At 35.5% G+C, this 20,529-nt stretch overlaps 1 protein-coding gene and 1 long non-coding RNA gene across 11 annotated transcripts in view; one reads left to right on the forward strand and one right to left on the reverse strand.

Moving 5' to 3' along the window:
* LOC149137040 (uncharacterized) overlaps positions 1-2,278 on the reverse strand; it is a 57,433-nt gene extending 55,155 nt beyond the window's left edge. Inside the window, exon 1 of the long non-coding RNA XR_016238750.1 lies at positions 2,119-2,278. This is a non-coding gene — a long non-coding RNA (uncharacterized LOC149137040). The remainder of the gene's footprint in view (positions 1-2,118) is intronic.
* The window catches only part of LOC106879951 (innexin unc-9), a 200,411-nt gene that overhangs the window by 3,437 nt on the left and 176,445 nt on the right, over positions 1-20,529 (forward strand). Inside the window, exon 1 of one of the 10 annotated variants that reach the window (XM_089343917.1) lies at positions 161-774. The exons of 8 other annotated variants lie outside the window; for them this stretch is intronic. In XM_089343917.1, coding sequence (XP_089200043.1) covers positions 753-774 — 22 coding nt within the window. In that variant the 5' untranslated portion in view covers positions 161-752. Of the gene's footprint in view, positions 1-160; positions 775-20,529 lie in introns of those variants that run through there. One more of the 10 variants, XM_089343888.1, reaches the window with a different exon arrangement.

Raw genomic sequence — 20,529 nt, forward strand, 5'->3', positions numbered from 1 at the left:
TGTGTATGCCTGTATCTATCTCTATACCATAAATGATAATATATAGTACATATACATACATAGACGCCTCCACCTATATATATATATATATATATATATATATATATATATATATATATATATATATATGATTTATCCATTGGAATCCCCTCGCTCTCGCGCTGAATATGACTGTATAAGCCTTTGTGGTAATGACCATTTCAGTATGATTAATTAGACTTCACTCCTTATGTATATTTCTGAGTTTGGTTATTTTTAATGTTATTGAGTTGATCGTGATGATAATGATGATGATGATGATGATGGGAGCGGTGATGTAGTGGTACTATCGATGCTGATGATAATGATGGCGGTGATGATTAACTCTGATTGGGTGAAATTATGATCAAAGGCATTCTAGCCGTGGTAGTTCCGTCCAATATATCCAATATACTCTTCCCGACACATGCACTTTAGAATCCACATAAGAAAATTAGAAATTAGCAATTATTTCTAGCAATTCAACAAACCGTGTATATCTTAGTTACATTTGGGTGTATGCGGGTGCGTACGCACGTGTGGTGTGTGTATGTGAATTTGTGTGAGAGAACTGGTGTGTGTGTACGCATGTGCGCCCCGACTCTATATTCTTGGATCTGGCTGTAATGTTAAAACATATTCGCTAGCCAGCATAGCGCTGCACCTATTGGCACTTTAGCTGAAAAAAAAAAAAATACAAAAAAAACAAACAAACAAAAATCAGAGGAATTTACATGGCTTCTGTCTTAATTAAAGGTAATAGTTTCACTTGTCTTCACTGTCTACATTTCTCTGTAAAACACCTATTGCACGTCACTCCCCGCCCGTTTGATTTCATCCCACTCGTACCAGACAGTAAACTAACTAATAATGTCTACAACAACTTTGTGTCTACAGTCAACCCTATACCACATGCCTACACGAAATACAAACACACGTCGCTTCTCCACCTCTACTTTCAATACTTAAATTTCATTCTCACTTAAAAAAAAAAAAATGATACACAAACATCAATGTTTATATCACTGCATGTGTGTGTGTGTGTTCTAAATCTGTATATATATATATTTTTGTAAGTGTGTGTTATATGTTTGAATGTATTCTATGTATGTGTGTTTGTAAGTATGTATGTACGTATTTTTAAATGTATGTACCCTGTATGTATTCTATGTATTCTATGTATGTATGTATGTATGTATGTATGTATGTATGTATATATGTGTGTATGTATTTTTGTATGCGTGTACTCAATGGTTGTATGCATTGTCTGTATGTCTGGATGTTTGAATGTATCTATTCTGTATGTATGTTCTCCTGCATGCATGCATGTAACCATCTACAAAATATATGCTTACATGTATGCATCTATGCGTGTATGTCTATGTGTGTGTGTGCATACATTCATAAGTATGCATATCTGTATATTTCATGCTTGTATATGTAACGAAAGTTATATCTGCTATATATTTCCGTGCATGCCTGCGTGCGTGCGTGTGTGTATATATATAAATACTAATGTGTGTACGTGCGTACGTGCGTGTACATAAATGCTTATGTGTCTGTGCGTGAGAGTAGTGCATGCGTGAGTATGTCTGTGTGTTGGAGTGCGTGTGTTATTGATGAGAAACTCAAATTTGCAACTCGCAAAGACTCAACGTTGAATAGATACTGTTATTCGCCTCTATCTAAGGGTATTGAGTCTGTTTTTCTATCTATCTATCTATCTATCGATCTATCTATCTATCTATCTATCTATCTATCTATCTATCTATCTATCTATCTATCTATTTATCTATCTATCTATCTATTTATCTATCTATCTATCTATCTATCTATCTATCAATCTATCTATCTATCTATACATACATACATATATATGTATATATGTATATAATAATATAAATAATATATAAATATATGCATATTATATATATATATATATATATACACACATATGTGTGTTTGTGTGTGTGCACGTATATGATTATGTATGTATGTTTATATCTGCATATATGATTATAGATGCACATATATATGGGTACGTATGCATGTATGTATGTATATTTGTGTGTATGTATGTATTCCCAATTGATTACTTACGTGTCTCCTTATTGTTTCTTGCCACGTGTGACAACTGATCAAGCAACAGGAAGACATTTTTGTCGTCATAACACGCGAACACACGCACGCACATACACATGCATGCAGACACACACCATACACAACATACACAAATGAAACTTATAGGCACCAGTGTGTGTATATAAATATATATATATATATATATATATTTATTTGACCTACTACAAATATGCATTATATATATATATATATATATATATATATATATATATATATATATATATATATATATATATATTTATATACACACACGCATATATATATATATAAAAACATACATATATATATTCATATATATATACATACATGTATATATATATATATATACATACACAGATATGTATATGAATAACGTCTATATATATATATATATATATATATATATATATATATACACATATACATGTATATGATGTATATGTACATACATATACATATAATGAAGACATGCACACATAGTTATGTATATAAATATATGTGTGTATATACATGTATTAATATACGTATGCCTTATGTATGCATATATATATATATATATATATATATATATATATATATATATATATAGAGAGAGAGAGAGAGAGAGAGAGAGAGAGAGAGAAAGATAGAGAGAGGTTATGAGAGGTAAAAAAATTATATATATATATATATATATATATATATATGTATGCATGCGTGTGTGTTGTTGTGTTTGTGTGTGCATACTTACAGCCACTGGCGACTTCCATAAAATAAACATAAAATAGAATCTTGCTTGAAAAATATTTCATTTCATCTACACTACTATCACATTAGTTTTGTTAGACCTACTATAGAACAGAAGGATCGAATATTTACAAAAAAAAAAAAAAAAGAAAAAACCCCTCAAATTTTGCCGCCTAAACTATAAGCCCCTCTAAACTCCGTCACTATCCCTTCTGGTTCAACTTTACGTCTCATCCGTAAATACCAGTAAACTAATTTGGATAGAAATTCAATTGGTACTGAGAATTACTTCCGCGCATTGTCATAAAAGAAAAAAAAAATCAATATTAACAGCCACTACCGAAAAGGTTTACAGAGTGCTTTTCAACGATTCACTGTAACTTTCTTTGTCTATTTTTCTTTCTTTCATTTTATTTCTTTCATCATTCATTCATTGATTCTTTCTATCTTTCCCTTGTTTTTTTTTTCTTTCTCACTGTCTGTCTTTCATTCTGTCATTCTTATGTTTACTCCTTAACAAAGAATTCCCCCCCTCTCTCTCTGTATATATATATGTATATATATATATACACACACACACACACAAACATATTTGTGGTAGAACAATAATGATTTTTACTATAGGTATTAGACCACAAACAAAATTCGTTAGCTGCTGAGGGTGTGGCGAAGCTTCATTGAATCAGCTTGAGTACTGACATGTTGCTTATATTATCGATCCTCGGAGTACTGGAAAATATACTGTCAATCGTGTCGTTATTTGAACATGCAAGATAAAGGCACAAGTCTTAAATGCTAAAACATATTCAGTCTGGCGCTCTACCAGTTTTCTACTTAACTGTCTCCACACTTCCTGTATGTGCGTATATAAAAGCGTGTATGTGTAATTGTATATTTGTATATGTATATATGTACACACACACATATGCGTGCGTGTATTTAAGTGTGTGTGTTATGAGAAAAGAATTCAATTTCAGTAAACCAATATACTTTATAACATGTACTGAGTTCTCTTTTCATCGTTTTTTTCGTACAATGCAATGTTCAAATGCACTGTGTGTGTGTGTGTGTGTGTACGCGCGCGTGTACGCATATAGTTATACGTATTTCTTGAAACACATGTCTGTGATTAAGTAAAACAAACCGAATATACTTCTAATACATAAGAAGGATGATGAGGAGAGTCTAAGATACTGATATTTCTAAGCAAAACACGAGTAAAAGGCGAAGTCAAACTCAGTTGAAATTGAACTCACAACTTGAAGCGAACTATTAAATTCATTTTGCATTAACTCAGACGCTCTATCGTCTGTCTCCACCATCTTAAATAATAATGGTTTCAAATTTTGGCAGAAGACCAACAATTTCGTAGGGAGAGAGAGTGTAAGTCGATTAGATCGACTCCAATGTTCAACTGCTGCTTATTTTATCGACTGCGAAAGGATGAAAGGCAAAGTCAACACGGCGGAAATTGAACTCAGAACGTATAGACAGACGAAATGCTGCTAAGCATTTTGTCCGGTATGCTAACGATTCTGCCAGGTCAACGCCTTAGGGCACTGTACAATAATGAATCCCAAATTCCTCAGATCAAACGTTATCCTGAGACATATAATGTAATGCAGGTTACTCTTTTACTCATTTACTTGTTTCAGTCATTTGACTGCGGCCATGCTAGAGCACCGCCTTTAGTCGAGCAAATCGACCCCAAGACTCATTCCTTGTAAGCCTAGTACTTATTCTATCGGTCTCTTTTTTCAGAACCGCTAAGTTAGGGGGACGTAAACACACCAGCATCGGTTGTCAAGTGATGGTGGTGGTGGTGGGAGACAAACACAGGCACACACACACACACACACACACACACACACACACACACACACACACACACACACATACACACACACACACACACACACACACACATATATACACATATATACGACGGGCTTCTTTCAGTTTCCGTCTACCAAATCCACTCACAAGGCTTTGGTCAGCACGAGGCTATAGTAGAAGACACTTGTCCAAGGTGCCACGCAGCGGGACTGAACCCGGAACCATGTGGCTGATAAGCAAGCTACTTACCACACAGCCACTCCTGCGCCGTCTAAGTCTTGAAAGAATATCAAAACGGGATAGTCCACGGATGGAATCTCTTTCTTCCCAAGTTTGCCATAAATGACTAAAAATTCTCAGTTGGTTCCATGATTCGATATAAAAACTAGGTGCAGGGCTGTGTGGGAAGAAGTTTGCTTCCCAACCACATGGTTCCAGGTTCAGTCCCACTCCGTGTCACCTGGGACAAGTGTCTTCTACTACAGTCTTGGGCCGACCGGAGCCTTGTGAGTGGATTTGGTAAACGGAAACTGAAAGAAGCCTGTCACACATACACACACACATATGAGTATAAGGTTAACTGAAATTTTTATTCACTCAAATGTCGTGCTTGCGTGCAAACAACGTGCTCCAATGTAATAATATATTCTCGTGGTTTTGGGCTTTGACTGCAATGTTTAGCATATAAGAAATCCACATAGTGGTTTCCTCTCCGTGTATATTTCATACATTATTATATATATTTATATTTATATTTATTATGTGTGTGTGTGCCTTTGTGTCTGTATTGTCCCCTACCAGCGCTTGACATCCGGTGTTGGTGTTTTTACGAAACGTAACTTTGCAGTTCGGCAAAAGACCGATAGAATAAGTACCAGACTTCAAGCGAGAGAGAGAGAGGGAGAGAGAGAGAGAGGGGGAGAGAGAGAGAGGGAGAGGGAGAGGGAGAGAGAGAGAGGGGGAGAGAGAGAGAGGGAGAGAGGGAGAGAGAGAGAGGGAGAGAGAGAGAGAGAGAGAGAGAGAGAGAGAGAGAGAGAGAGAGAGAGAGAGAGAGAGAGAGAGAAAAGATCTACCTGGGTTGACTAGTTCGACTAAAATTCCTCAAGGCAGCACCGTAGCATGGCCGCAATCTAAAGACTGAAACAAGTATCACCACCACCACCACCACCACCACCATCATCATCATCATCATCATCACCATCATCATCATCAGCATCAACAACAACAAGAACAACAGTAAAAGCGACAGTACTTGGCTCCTTGCACTGAAACGAGTCTTTAAATTAGTTCGAGTAGTGCTACACATTCTACCGAGCGAAAACAATATTTGCCGTAGGTAAGATTTGAACCTACAAGGTCCAGAGTTGAATGCTCTAATGATGATGATAATGACGTGTCAGCGTATACACACATGGCGTTCTTGTTTACTTTCGCTCTCCAAGACTAGTTTCATTCTATTACCATCATACACGCAAAGCACACCCACACACAACACATATACCTACCTACCTACCTACCTACCTACCTACCTACCTGCCTGCCTGCCTACCTACATAATACATACATACATACATAATACACACATGCATATATATATATAAGTATATATATATATATATATATATATATATTTATATATAAGTATATATATATAAGTGTATAAGTATATATATATATATATATATATATATATATATATATATATATATATATATATATATATAAATATATATATATATATATATATATATATATATATGTATATACATATATACATACATACATATACATATATGCTCTCACGTATTCACACACATACACATATAAATATATATACACATAGATATTCACACACACACACACACACACACACACACATATATATATTTCAATCTATTTATATATGTAAATATGTATATGCATCCATACAAATGCACCCAGACACACTCGTTTGTTCATACACATGGTGTGTTGTTGCATTGCATGTAGATATACAGACAGGAGAACACAGGCTAACAATGAAACACAACATGCGATAACACACGCACATACACAGAAACAATCAAATACACACACGCACATTCACGAATTCGCAACACGCGCGCATGCGCGCACATACACACACGCACGCTTATAAAGTCTGCACATTTTTGCCCTTAAGACATACTGTTTTCCTTTATCACTCACTTCTAACGCGCGCATATACACACATGCAAGCTTGTACGCATACTCATCCACAAGCACACACAAACACACCGAGACACTCACGCGAACGAACGCATAGCAAAGAAGTGTGCTTAAAAATCTATGATAACCTGTTACATCGTATATCGTACAAATACACTCAGATACAATAATTTTGGTTGGGTTACAGGTTATTATTATTATTATTATTATTATTATTGTCTCTATGCTGTTCATTATTGTTGTTTATCTGCCTGGTTGCCTGCCTGGTTGCCTGCCTGCCTACTCGCCTGCCTGCCTGCCTGTCTTCATGCCTTCCTTACCTCTCTCTCTCTCTCTCTCTACCTGTCTGCCTGTGTGTCTGTCCCCGTCTCTGTCTGCCTATATGCCTGTCTCTGTCTGCCTGTGTGACTGTCTCCGTCTGTCTGTATGCCTGTCTCTCTCTCTGCCTGTCTGCCTCTCGTAGTCTGCCTGTCTCTGTCTGCCTCCCCAACCTTTTCTGTCAGATACGCTCGCACTCACAAGCATAGATGTGTGTGCACGCGGGCGCGCGCGCGAGCATGCGCATGTATTTATTTACATATACTAGCACGATTGATAGTTACGATTCCTCAAACGCGCATGCGCGCCCGCACACACAGACAAGTGTATGCGCGCACATATACTCATACACAAGCGCGAGTGCACATACACAACTGCACACAGACAAATGTGTGAGCACATACACACATAGGCATACAAACACAACTAGCACATATACAAATACATCCGCACGCGCGCGCACACACACACACACTCTCACTAACTTGCATTTTCAATGCCACCATCTTCATAAATATGCACATACAGGCAAAGCACGCGCGCACACACATACACAGGCACGAGTACACATACACATACACCCCCACACACAGACAAAGCACGCGCGTACACACATACACACACACACACACACACACACACACAGAGAATCACTCAAACACAGAAACACACAGACATAGCACGCATACATACACATACACACACACAAACACACGCAGACAAAGCACGCGCGTACACACATACACACACACGAGTACACATACACACGCATACATACACACACAGAGAAACACTCATACACACAGAAACACACAGACATAGCACGCATACACACATATACACACAAACACACAGAGACAAAGCTCGCGCACACACACACACACACACACACACACGCACACACACATACACACTTGTACAATCACATATACACAGACACACACACAGACACACACAGATCGTTTGCTAGCGTCTTAATAAAGGAAGGAAGCATTGTACAATTTATTCCTGGATGTATAAACAGTTGGGATTGTCGCGGCAGAAACGCCTTTTATCACAAAGGGCTGATTCAACACCTAGGAAGCAAAAACCAGTACTAGGATACACGCATTCATTATCTGCCCCACTGTGGTACCCCAGTGTTAACTCGCGGCGGACCCCAACGACATCGCAACGTTACAAAAAAAAAAAACAAAAACAAAAAAAAACTGCATTCATAATTACATACTACCACGCACACCACGACTACCACCACTAACCGAAACCACCACCGCCGACACTACCATCACCACCGCCGCCTCCGCCGCCTCCGCCGACACCATGGCCACTGCCATTACTACCGCTATCACCACGACCATTACCACCACCACCACCACCACCACCACCACCACCGCCGCCGCCGCCACCGTCGCCGCCGTCAACAGCTGTAACACCACAGCTATCATTACAAAACCACTAAATCTAGCATGCATTAGAACCGACAGCACCAGCAACTATATACCAACACTACCACAGCCACCTAACGCACATAAAGATCAGCATCCGCCGCCACCCCATCCCCTCCGCCACCACCACCACCATCACCGCCACCATCACCACCGCCATCATCATCATCATCATCATCATCATCATCATCATCATCATCATCAGGAAAATCGTAAGTTTAATATGGATAAGCCCATCTGTTTACCGTGATAAGGTAATGCAATCAGCTAACAATCACTGTAAACAAATGTTGACAGAAATGTAAATACAAACAGAACGGAAATGAAGTTTTCCGTCATTTTGATTTACTCAAAGAAATTTCTTCTGCTCACCACACGTGAGAAGTAGGTGTAGGTATACGTGTACGTGTAAATCGTATGTATTTGAGCAACAACGGGGGGTACATGTGCACGAATATGTAGCGATGCGTATATCTGTAAGTGTGGGATTGCCTCTGCGATACACACCACTTTGTACCATTTTCAAGATTTCGTTACAGACAGACACTAAATATATTTTCACAAATATTGATTAAATTTTCAGCCTGTTCTGAATTTATGTGATTGTAAAAAGTCATGTGTTTACTGTTGCTGTTGTAGTTGTTGGTGTTATTGTGCTGTTTATCTATTTTTTTATTGTTGTTGTTGTTGGTGTCGATGGTAGTGATGGTGTTGGTGGTGGTGATGATGATGGTGTTGCTTTTGTTAATGTCATTGTTGTTACTGTGACATTTTTTTTTTAACTCTATGTTTTTCATTTTAAATGTATTTTTAGAAGTATATTCTCAAATGGCTTACAATATACTTAAATTTTCAAATCTTCTTATCGGTGACTTGTGTATAAGAAATTTTTTTTTTATATATTTTGTTAACAGCACTTAACACAACGGGATTAAAATACAATTTTCTTTTGACAGTTTTAACACTTTTTGTGATTGCTACAGTAAGGAGCAACACCACCTCTCCACTCTCTGTATGCACATCCCACAAAAGTAATTCAATGAATGTTGAAACAACTTTCTCTTTGCCTCAATTATGTCACCTGCAAAAGCGAAGCATACCATCCAATCCACAAAAAACCACCGGAAGCCAATACTTATCTACTTTGCGATCATTTAAGCTACAGTAAGTCATCAATGTTAACCGCAGACAGACTCCCTTCCTCGTAGGTCACATGCAGGATACACAAGGCAGAGGGCCTGCATGCTATGGATCGATTGCCACAACCATCCACCAACTTTTTCGTAATATCAGTTCCCTTTGTCTTGAGGAAGAATGAATATGTGAATAATATAGTTCTAGATAAATTGGGTCAGAATAAAATACAAGATAATTGCAGTCGGAACATCATACTCGTCTACGAGGTGAGAGCTACCATCCATGTATATATATATATATATATATATATATATATATATATATATATATATATATATATATATATATATATATATATATATATATATATATATATATATATATATATATATATATATATATATATATGTATGTATGTATGCATGTATGTAATATATATACATACCCTTGTTTATTCTAATTTTACCCTCTTAGATGAAATATGTAACAACAATAGATATACACCTATGTATTACATATAGATGGTGGTTGTCTACTCCTTATGCAGAGTTTGACCACCTGTATAAGTGGTCAAAGTCTACATATACATACATACATATATACATGCATACATACATACATACATACATACATACATACATACATACATACACACACACACACACACACACATATATATATATATATATATATATATATATATATATATACATGCACACACAAACATATATATGGCGGGGTATATGTGCGTATATATGTATGCGTATGTTTGCATATATACAAGTGTAAGTAGAGTGTACTCGGTACAACTACATTACAAAAAGAAAAGCCAATATATCTCTAGAGTAACAATACTATTGTGGACATTGGAAAATTCATTGCTTCAAAGTGGGAAGTAGTTCCATTTCTGTATCAATTTTTACACTAGAAACTCAGCATTGATTTCTGATTTGATGCTATGAACGAAGAATTAGTTATTAATTTCTCTCAATTGCTTCAATCCTTATCATGAACTTCAATGCGAAGAAGGTATTATAATAAAAATAAAAAAAATTAAAAAATGAAAAATAATTAAAATGTATGATTTATAGCGGGGAAATGTTCCAATAATATTCGCTAGAACACTCAGAAAAACCTTTCCATTTGTTTTTGAGGGTTTGGATAGGATTACATTCTTGTTTTTGATTTTTACTTTTGATTTCAAATCCGATGTAGGCACCAGTGTCGTTTCTCGTTTACTTTCGGTCAGTAGTCAGTAAAAAATAAGTACTATTGAAGCAATGATGTCGACCTCTTCGACTACAATCAGTTTAGTTTTCACTGAAATCCTACATCTCCGAAATTCGTGATATTGTATTATGCTGGAAACATCCTAACAAAGATAAACCTTGAGAGAGTTGAACTTGGAACGTAAAGAGACGTATGTAAATGCTCAGTCATTTTTGAATGCTCTAATGCCATCCTTTAACACTGAAAGAAGAATAAATAAAAAGAAAACAAAAATAAAAACATAGAGCTCTTTCATTCAGTCAATGTTTACGATGAACTAAATACTTAACAAAGTTTTACTTTACTCCCTCTTCCTCAATCACTTTTTACTCTAATTCTTTACAGTAGGAACATTTGTTTCAAGACCCAATAGAAAGTTTTTTTGTTTGTTTAATTTTTATCTCTCTGTTATTTATTGCGCTATATTAATAAAATAGTTTCTGTTGTCCATTATGCCAGTCAACATCTGTATTCATTTAATGGTCTATATCTTTTCAAGATCCACAGTAATACCATTGATGCTAGTTTCTAGCACAGACTCAAATTCACAAATTTCAGTGGGGAGTCGAATTTCAATATAGTCGAATAGATCGATATCCATAGTTGATTGCTCCTTATTTTAATGACCAGTGAAAAAATGAAGGTACTTATATCTTGGTCGGATTTGAAATCAATCATAAACATGCATAACTGAGAACTGCATATTATCGATTTCTTTCTCTTGGTACAATCCTATAGATTTATCGAAGGCGGGTAGAGATTATTGAAGTAGTTTGCAGTGTATATCTGGTTTTTATTTTATTGAAATCTCAAAGAATGTAGGGCAAATGTAAAACTGATTGGACTTCAATTTAGAATGTAAAGAGATACAACTAACTATTAAACGTTTTCGAATGATCTAATGCTTCTATCACAATCGTCACTTTTATAAATAAGATTTTTTCCTCTGTAATTCTGAGCAGTAGATACCTAATAATACATTTTTTCTACTTCTAAAGCCAATCGAAATTATTGCTAACCTCATGGATAACCCACTTTCATTATCCAATCTTTTAAGTTAAGGTAGGATCGTTACAACTGGATTACCTTTGATCGTTGGTCTGTTGGCTGAACGTTTACCAGGGTCTAGTTACAGTTCAAGTATCATACATGACTTGCCAACTCAAATAAAAAGGATATTTGAAGACTTTTATCAATGCTAATCTGTTGGCATTGCTTTTGTTAACGTCTATTGATTTAATATTGGTTTCGGCTGCTATTCAAACCGACTTGTATATGTTTAGATCTCAGATATCACAGATATTTTATTAGTTCAACAAAATACCGGTCGTTGACAGTACGGTTAACATTGACTATAACATATTCAACTACTGAAATATTGCAACGACGTATAGTCTCTTTGTTTTATGCCGTAAACCTTATTTAAACCTTGTTTTCCTTATTTTATACGTTCTATTGTGTATCTGTATTTCTATATTCTGCTTTCCTATCTACTTACCTACCTTTCCTATCTCCCTACCCATCATCCTAATTACCTACTTATCTATCTACAAACTTTCCTACATACCAACATATACCTACCTACCTACCTACCTACCTACCTTTATACATACGTGGCGTTTTACTTGCACATACACAAGTATGTATGTACTTAGGAATGTATGTATGATGTATGTACTCACGTTTGTATGTTTGTATGCGTATGTGTATGTGGATTTTTTTGTGTGTATTTATATCTATATCTATTTGTCGATCTATAAATCTGTCTATTGCTATGTCTGTCCAATCATATATTTTGCAGCGATAAAACAAACAACACCGTCATTCATTCAATGTTTGCGATGAACTAAATGTTATAGGGTGTTACATTTAAACGATATAGTGATTGCTAGTATATTAACCTTGGTTAACATGTGTTTCTTGATGAAGTTGGACTTATATTTACCGCTCTTATTATTCAAGATATAATACGAAACCGAAGAAGCATGTAAACAAAGCAAACATTCTAAATATTATTTTAAACTGTGTCGAACCAAATCAACAACGAAAACAAACTAGCACTGCAATGGCAGAATATTATCTACTGTAATTTATCTAGGCGGCTAGACAACTACTTTGTTTGGTATTTCACATGTCAAATTCTGTTTAGATCATATCAGACAGAATTTGCTTTCGCACCACATTAAAATATTAAGGCGGCAACCTCTAATCATAAACTTTTTCAGACGTTTTAATGCTTAGCTGTTGTACTAAAGGATTTGTAAACAGGATGAGTGGAAGCATTTCAGTGTACTGAATTTAATACTATTTTGCCGCTTAGAGCTTACCATTGGACTGGGCAAAATAGCCGCCGGTGGCGATATTAATATTGATCTTTAACATAATCACAAAGCCTCACGTTTGGGGGAGGGTTGCAGATGATTATATCGCCTCTAATACTCGAGTAGTAGTGCACTTTATGTTATTGGCTAAGGAAGGATGAAAAGCAAAGTTTACCTTGGTGGAATTTGAACTCAGAGCATAAAGGTCCGTAACTAAATACCATGTGTCATTTTCTCCCTCTGTCTGCCAATGTAATACATCAACACAGCTTTTCTCTCTCTCTGTAACTCTCTCTCTCTCTCTCTCTCTCTCTCTCTCTCTCTCTCTAATTCTATCTCTCTTTCACTTTTTTTATTTCTGACCCCCACTCGCATTCTTCCCTGATTCTTTTGCCTTGTCTCTATTGCACAATTTCAAAATTTCACTCATTTAAAAAATCTTTCTTTCCACACGTAAATTAATGTACATGAATACGCACGCATGCACGCACGCACGCACACATGCACGCACGCACGCACGCACGCACGCACGCACACACACACACACACACACACACACACACACACACACACACACACACACACACACACACGCACATACACGTACGCATGAAATTATATTATTAAAAAATCATGGTGACGCTATGATTTGGCCATGCTGGAAATGAGGAGGGATTAATGGGAGACATATGAAATAGTACTGTATCCCTAGAGTGATACAAATATAGCTCCTAACAATGAAACGGTTTCATTTGTAAGACATAGCATTAAAATAGAAATCAACACATGCAGGAAGTCATTTTACATCAAAGACACTAATTAATTCATATATTTTCATGGAGACAGTGGATATCCCCACCTATTCATAATGTCAGTGGTAAAACCCACAGAATAAAACATTTACTAGTCCAAGCGGCTACTCTAAAAGTCTAACAGTCGACGCCATAGAACAAGACAAGAAGAAATATACAACAACAAAGGCATCGGATACTCCAGGTACTAGAAAAGCACAAGATAAAGTGTATTACATGATTTGAAAGTATACTAAGTATAGAATAGATGTATACGTACAAAATCTCGCAAAATAATGTAATATGCATTACAGAGAACGGTAAATAAATACTAATAATGTGTAACAAAAATCACTAAAATTAAAAACCCTGTTACCAACAACAAAATATAAGCATGTAAACCACGACCACGGTCACAAAGACCATTGTCATTTACAAATTCCGTTGCAAAATAGAAGTGGTAAACTTCAAGACTCTAACTGTTATATTAATAATACAATTACGACACTTTCCCAGAGAAAAATTGCCGTGCACTACTCTGCAAAAAATAAGACTAGATAGTAATACATTAGTGGGCAATTCGTATGTACAACACAAAATTCTCTTCAAAAACAGATAATTAATGAAGGGAAGTTGTACAAATATCAGAGCACAATACTAACATAAGCATTGTGCTATGATATTTGTACAACTTCCCTTCATTAATTATCTGTTTTTGAAGAGAATTCTGTGTTGTACATACGAATTGCCCACTAATGTATTACTATCTAGTCTTATTTTTTGCAGAGTAGTGCACGGCAATTTTTCTCTGGGAAAGTGTCGTAATTGTATTATTAATATAACAGTTAGAGTCTTGAAGTTTACCACTTCTATTTTGCATACATCTACGTACTCTCATCAGAGACATAAAATAAGAATCTAACTGATGTCACAATTTAGCAGTGAAAAATTTAAACTTCGGTGATTGCTTATATACCATTCATACTGGTCTAGTATATCATAAAAAGACAGCAAGGCAAGTCATCATAACATCACCTTGAAGATGGGGCAAAAAAAAAAGACCACACACTAACACACACAGACATAATTTAAACATATATATTATGCAGGTGTGTGTGTGTGTGTGTGTGTGTGCGTGTGTGTGTGATCTGTAAAGTTGCCGCGACGTGATAAAATGATGAAGTTCATTTTACCTCTCAAAGTACCATGTTCAATGCAAATTTCGACAGTTGTTCGAGTGTTATCATTTGGGTAGCATTACATCCTTGTTTCTGATTTTTACTTTTGATTTCAAATCCGATGTAGGCACCAGTGTCGTTTCTCGTTTACTTTCGGTCAGTAGTCAGTAAAAATAAGTACTATTGAAGCAGTGAAGTCGACCTCTTCGACTACAATCAGTTTAGTTTTCACTGAAATTCTACATCTCCGAAATTCGTGATATTGTGTTATGCTGGAAACATCCTAACAAAGATAAACCTTGAGAGAGCGTTATCATTTTTATAGCATCGGGTCCATCAAATATTTGTGATGGACACGGAAATTGCAGAAGTCAGTCAAATAGTTTTCACTTACAATCTCCAGCTCACACTTATACTACTCTAAACTTCACGTTAGGAGTGGGGAAAATAAATGCTCATCGTCGTAAACGATGGAGATCCAGTTGCTCAATTTTACTCTACTATTCTATAGACCAATATTTTCTCCAGTAGGCATACAAGCAGTTAGTAATTTCAAGATCCACCGGAATAGTTTACAGTTCAATTTTAAACCACATTAACAATCATTATCTACCTATAATTGAAGCTATCAAATTTGTCTCATTAGAAGTAAATAAATATCAACTCTCATAAACAGCATAAATACACACACACATACACATGCACACACACGTACGTAGATGTAAACACACTCATACATTCTGTCAATACTTACACCTACAGTATATTATACCGATACACAACCAAACATAAACTAGATATCTAATTGACACGTGACTTTAAAAACACAGTCTCTGAAAACAATGGTTTGAAAGTCACCAATTATTTGCCCTTGATTCGTACAAGCCAATATTTCAGCCTAATTTTAGGTTAAGGACAATTTCGACATCTAATCTTCTAATCTTAGTGTATGTTTACAGCAGTAACCTTCGTATGTGCTTGCTTGTAACAGGCATTAAACATCTAAAATGAATTCCACGTAATTTCCACTATAGATTCAATGCAACTAAACAATTGGAAATTCTTATTCTTGGAATATATTTTTCTAAAGCAAATATACGCAGTTCGGGACACATTGTATAGGAAAACACACACACGCATATCCAGCAGAAACACGTGTCGGATTGGAATTTAATAAGAATAATACTGAAATAAACAAATTTTGAAGCTTCACTCTTCTTTAGGATGTCTTGATTATCTAAAAATGTGTGTGTATATATATATATATATATATATATATATATATATATATATATATATATGTTCCGTTTACATATTTGTTTTGCAAGATTTTTTATGTGAAATCGTGTGTTGAAACAGATGTTGTTGTACTTGGGGATGGTCATGTTGCCAGTTTAGCCAATAAAAACACACGCACTGTATATTTGGTGTTAATTTTTTTTTTTTTTCAGCTTTATATTACATTAATCTTAATCTTAATCTTATTTCGGCCAGAGTTCTTTCGTCACACTTCTGTGACCTCATCAGTGGTCCTTTGTTTCCTTCTTCTTTCTTATGTGTGTCTCACCTTGCTAACTGTCAAAATGGCTGATAGTTAGCAAGGTGAGACACACATAAGAAAGAAGAAGGAAACAAAGGACCACTGATGAGGTCACAGAATTGTGACGAAAGAACTCTGGCCGAAATAAGATTAAGATTAAGATTAATGTAATATAAAGCTGAAAAAAAAAAAAAATTAACACCAAATATACAGTGCGTGTGTTTTTATTGGCTAAACTGGCAACATGACCATCCCCAAGTACAACAACATATATATATATGTATATATATATATATATTTACTTCTAATGAGACACATTTAATAGCTTCAATTATAGGTAGATAATGATTGTTAATGTGGTTTAAAATTGAACTGTAAACTATTCCGGTGGATCTTGAAATTACTAACTGCTTGTATGCCTACTGGAGAAAATATTGGATATGAAACACGTGTAATCTTTTTATTATATTTATCTTATGATATTTACTTTACTTTATATTATACTCATTTATTGTGCTTTTAATTATTAATTTTTCTATATGTGATAGTGGATTTTCATCGATGAGTTCTTGAAAATTGGTTATTTTCCCTAAAACTATATATTTTATATATATATATATATATATATATATATGAGATGCAGCACAATTTTGTCAGTGAACAGGTCGCGGTCTCAAAGCGACGAAAATATTATGACAAATTAAATTTAAATGTTGAAGTGAATCTGACGGCTTTTGTGTGTTTTTTTTAAATGGCTTGTAAACACCTTCCACGCTGCAATTGTTTTCGTTCCAGCACACGATCTCAGATCAGGTCACTTGCTATGCAAGTACATCTCCGTAATACATATATATATATATATATATATATATATATATATATATATATATATATATATATATATATATATATACATTACACACACACACGCAAGTGTAGATGCACTGAAGCTACGATATGATTACATATTCACAAGCTAAGAAGAAAACACAAAAGTATCTTAGAAAATTAGAATTTATATTGCTAATGTTCTGTTGGGAGAAGTGTTCTCTCCCTCGGATAACGAAGGAAACGAAGGTCTAATGTTCTTGAACTACGAAAGCATTGCCTCGCTGGAGAATATCATTCCCGTCTGTCTCGAAGAAGGACTTAGAAATATTTGAAATTCTTTCCGCAATCATATATGAACTTAAGAAACAGAGACATTTCTCAGCACAAGTATAAACAAATTAAGCACGTGCCGTCAGTAATTACTCAGGGTAGGCAGTAATTACTCAGGGTAGGCAGTTGATGACCTTTGTGTAGTAAAACACAAAAATAAGCGACACACTGGCGCGCGACTGAGTTGAAGGCATATTTACTTCATCCTTTATAGCACGTAAAGAAAACGGTGTTGTAGAAATGTACGCAGCACGTGTACTACAGCATTACTATGCGTAGCTTAAATACTAAGATTGAAAGGCAGGGGTGAATTATGCCTACCTAACCTACCAAAAAAAAAAAATATATATCTTGCATTTTATGCATAATAATCAGAGTAACTTTAATAATTTTATTGAATTAGGTACATATTTTGCCATAAAAGCCAAATGATGCTGTCGATCTATTTTACTCAAGCTAGGCACTGCCTACCTTGCCTACCTTGACTATCTTGCCTACCTTGACTACCTTGGCGGCACATCCCTGAAACAAATATGTATCTTCACACGCTTACACGAATCCATATACGAGCACGCACACACACACACACACGCATGCACGCGTACACACACACAAGCACACACACACACACACACACATACACACACACACACACACACACACGCTCGCACAAGAGACAGACATAAGAGAAGGAAATGAATACACCGTTGGATTTCTTGAAGATTGTTCCAGCTGTTCGATTGCTGAAACTAGCTACTCATGTGTTTTATAATATAAATTGTTGATATGCCACTGATATTTGTATACTTAATGTAATAGTCAGTTAGAATAAGTTTGATACTGTGTGTAACGCGAGACTAGACTTTTGCATTTTAAGTACAGCTAGTTGAAAAGGCCTCCACGTTTTCTGTCTACTCAATTTCACCAGCAATACATGGTCGACCTTTCCCGCAGACACTTGCACACGATATCATAACGTGAGATCGATTCCAGAACGTCATAACTGCGAAGTATTTGTTTCATGGAGCGCCATTTTGCACACATATGTGCGCGCGCACACACACGACAATCGGCTAGTATTTAGAATTTCCTGTTTATTCTTGTATATCCAGATGGAAACAATGAGGAGAGCTCTTATCATATATGCGTGTAAAGTCATCTAGGGATGAGTTCGTAGACTCTCCATTATTCTCGGTGTCTTTCATTATATGGCAACTGCTTTTTTTGGATTTTGTAAGGAATGAGTGAGTGCTGCAAAAGAGTGGTGTAGACATATGAATGGCTACGGCTTGGTAGGAGTAGAAAAAAAGAGTTATTAGCTTAGTAAATGTGTATTCACATACAAACATATAAAACTTTCTCGTGAGTGTAAATCATCTTAAAGGCATTAACTCATTGCTTGTTCAAAGTATTTAAGTTTGTCCTAAACGTCCATGTTTGTTTTAATCTTTATTTCATCTGTTCTAAATAATATAAACCTTTCCTTTCTAAATTTCCATGTTACTTTTGTGGTTGAAACAAATGGGTAACGTGAATTATATATGATGCATGCATGCCAGGGAAATATGTCTTGTGTATCAAATGTAATACAGAAGACAGGCAAAGAGTTTATTGATGTTGAAACCATGAGTTGACTATGTACAACAATCTTTAATGTATAATAGTTATTCTTATTTAATTAATTGTCGAGTTAGATTAAACGCTTTGAACGAAATTGTGATGTATCACCTTTAGGTGTACATGGCCATTACTGTTTCCCTCCACTTTCAAACAATTAAATTTTAAACTAGAAATTAACTGCATTTCTTTTATCACAAATTGAGTGAATAGCATTTGAATTATAAGAAATGTTTTAGACAAATGTTGTTATGAATTTTCTTTATTTTTTGATATTCTTTTACTTTATTGGTTTAAGTCATTGAACACGTGAGATCAGTTAAAGTACATTGAACAATTGTGTCTGAAATAAATCTCGAATAACGCAGCACATCTGTGTGGTTAAGGAGTTTTCCACGGAATCATCACGTTGTTCCTCAGTTCTGTAGTCGGAGAGCAAAATTATACATACATATATATATATATATATATATATATATATATATATATATATATATATATATATATATGTATGTATGTGTGTGTGTGTGTGTGTGTGTGTGTGTGTGTGTTGTACATGAAAATATGCGAGCGCGCGTGTGTGTAAAGTGGTGTGGCCTAGTTATTAGGAAGCTGCACTCGTTATTGCAACTTCATGGCTTCGATTCCCGAACCGTGTGGCGCGTTGTGTTCTCGAGTAATAAGCACACCACACACACACACTTACATACATACATACATACATACATACGTACGTACGGACATACACGCATGCATTACATACATACACACACATATTCACACACATACATACATACATACATACAAGATGATGGACTCCCTTGTAGCAGACTGGATGATGAGGGTTCTGCAATTTCTTGCTGA

Source organism: Octopus bimaculoides, chromosome 2 (assembly GCF_046866305.1).
Source record: "Octopus bimaculoides isolate indiv1 chromosome 2, ASM4686630v1, whole genome shotgun sequence".
NCBI classification, from domain to species: Eukaryota; Metazoa; Mollusca; class Cephalopoda; order Octopoda; family Octopodidae; genus Octopus; species Octopus bimaculoides.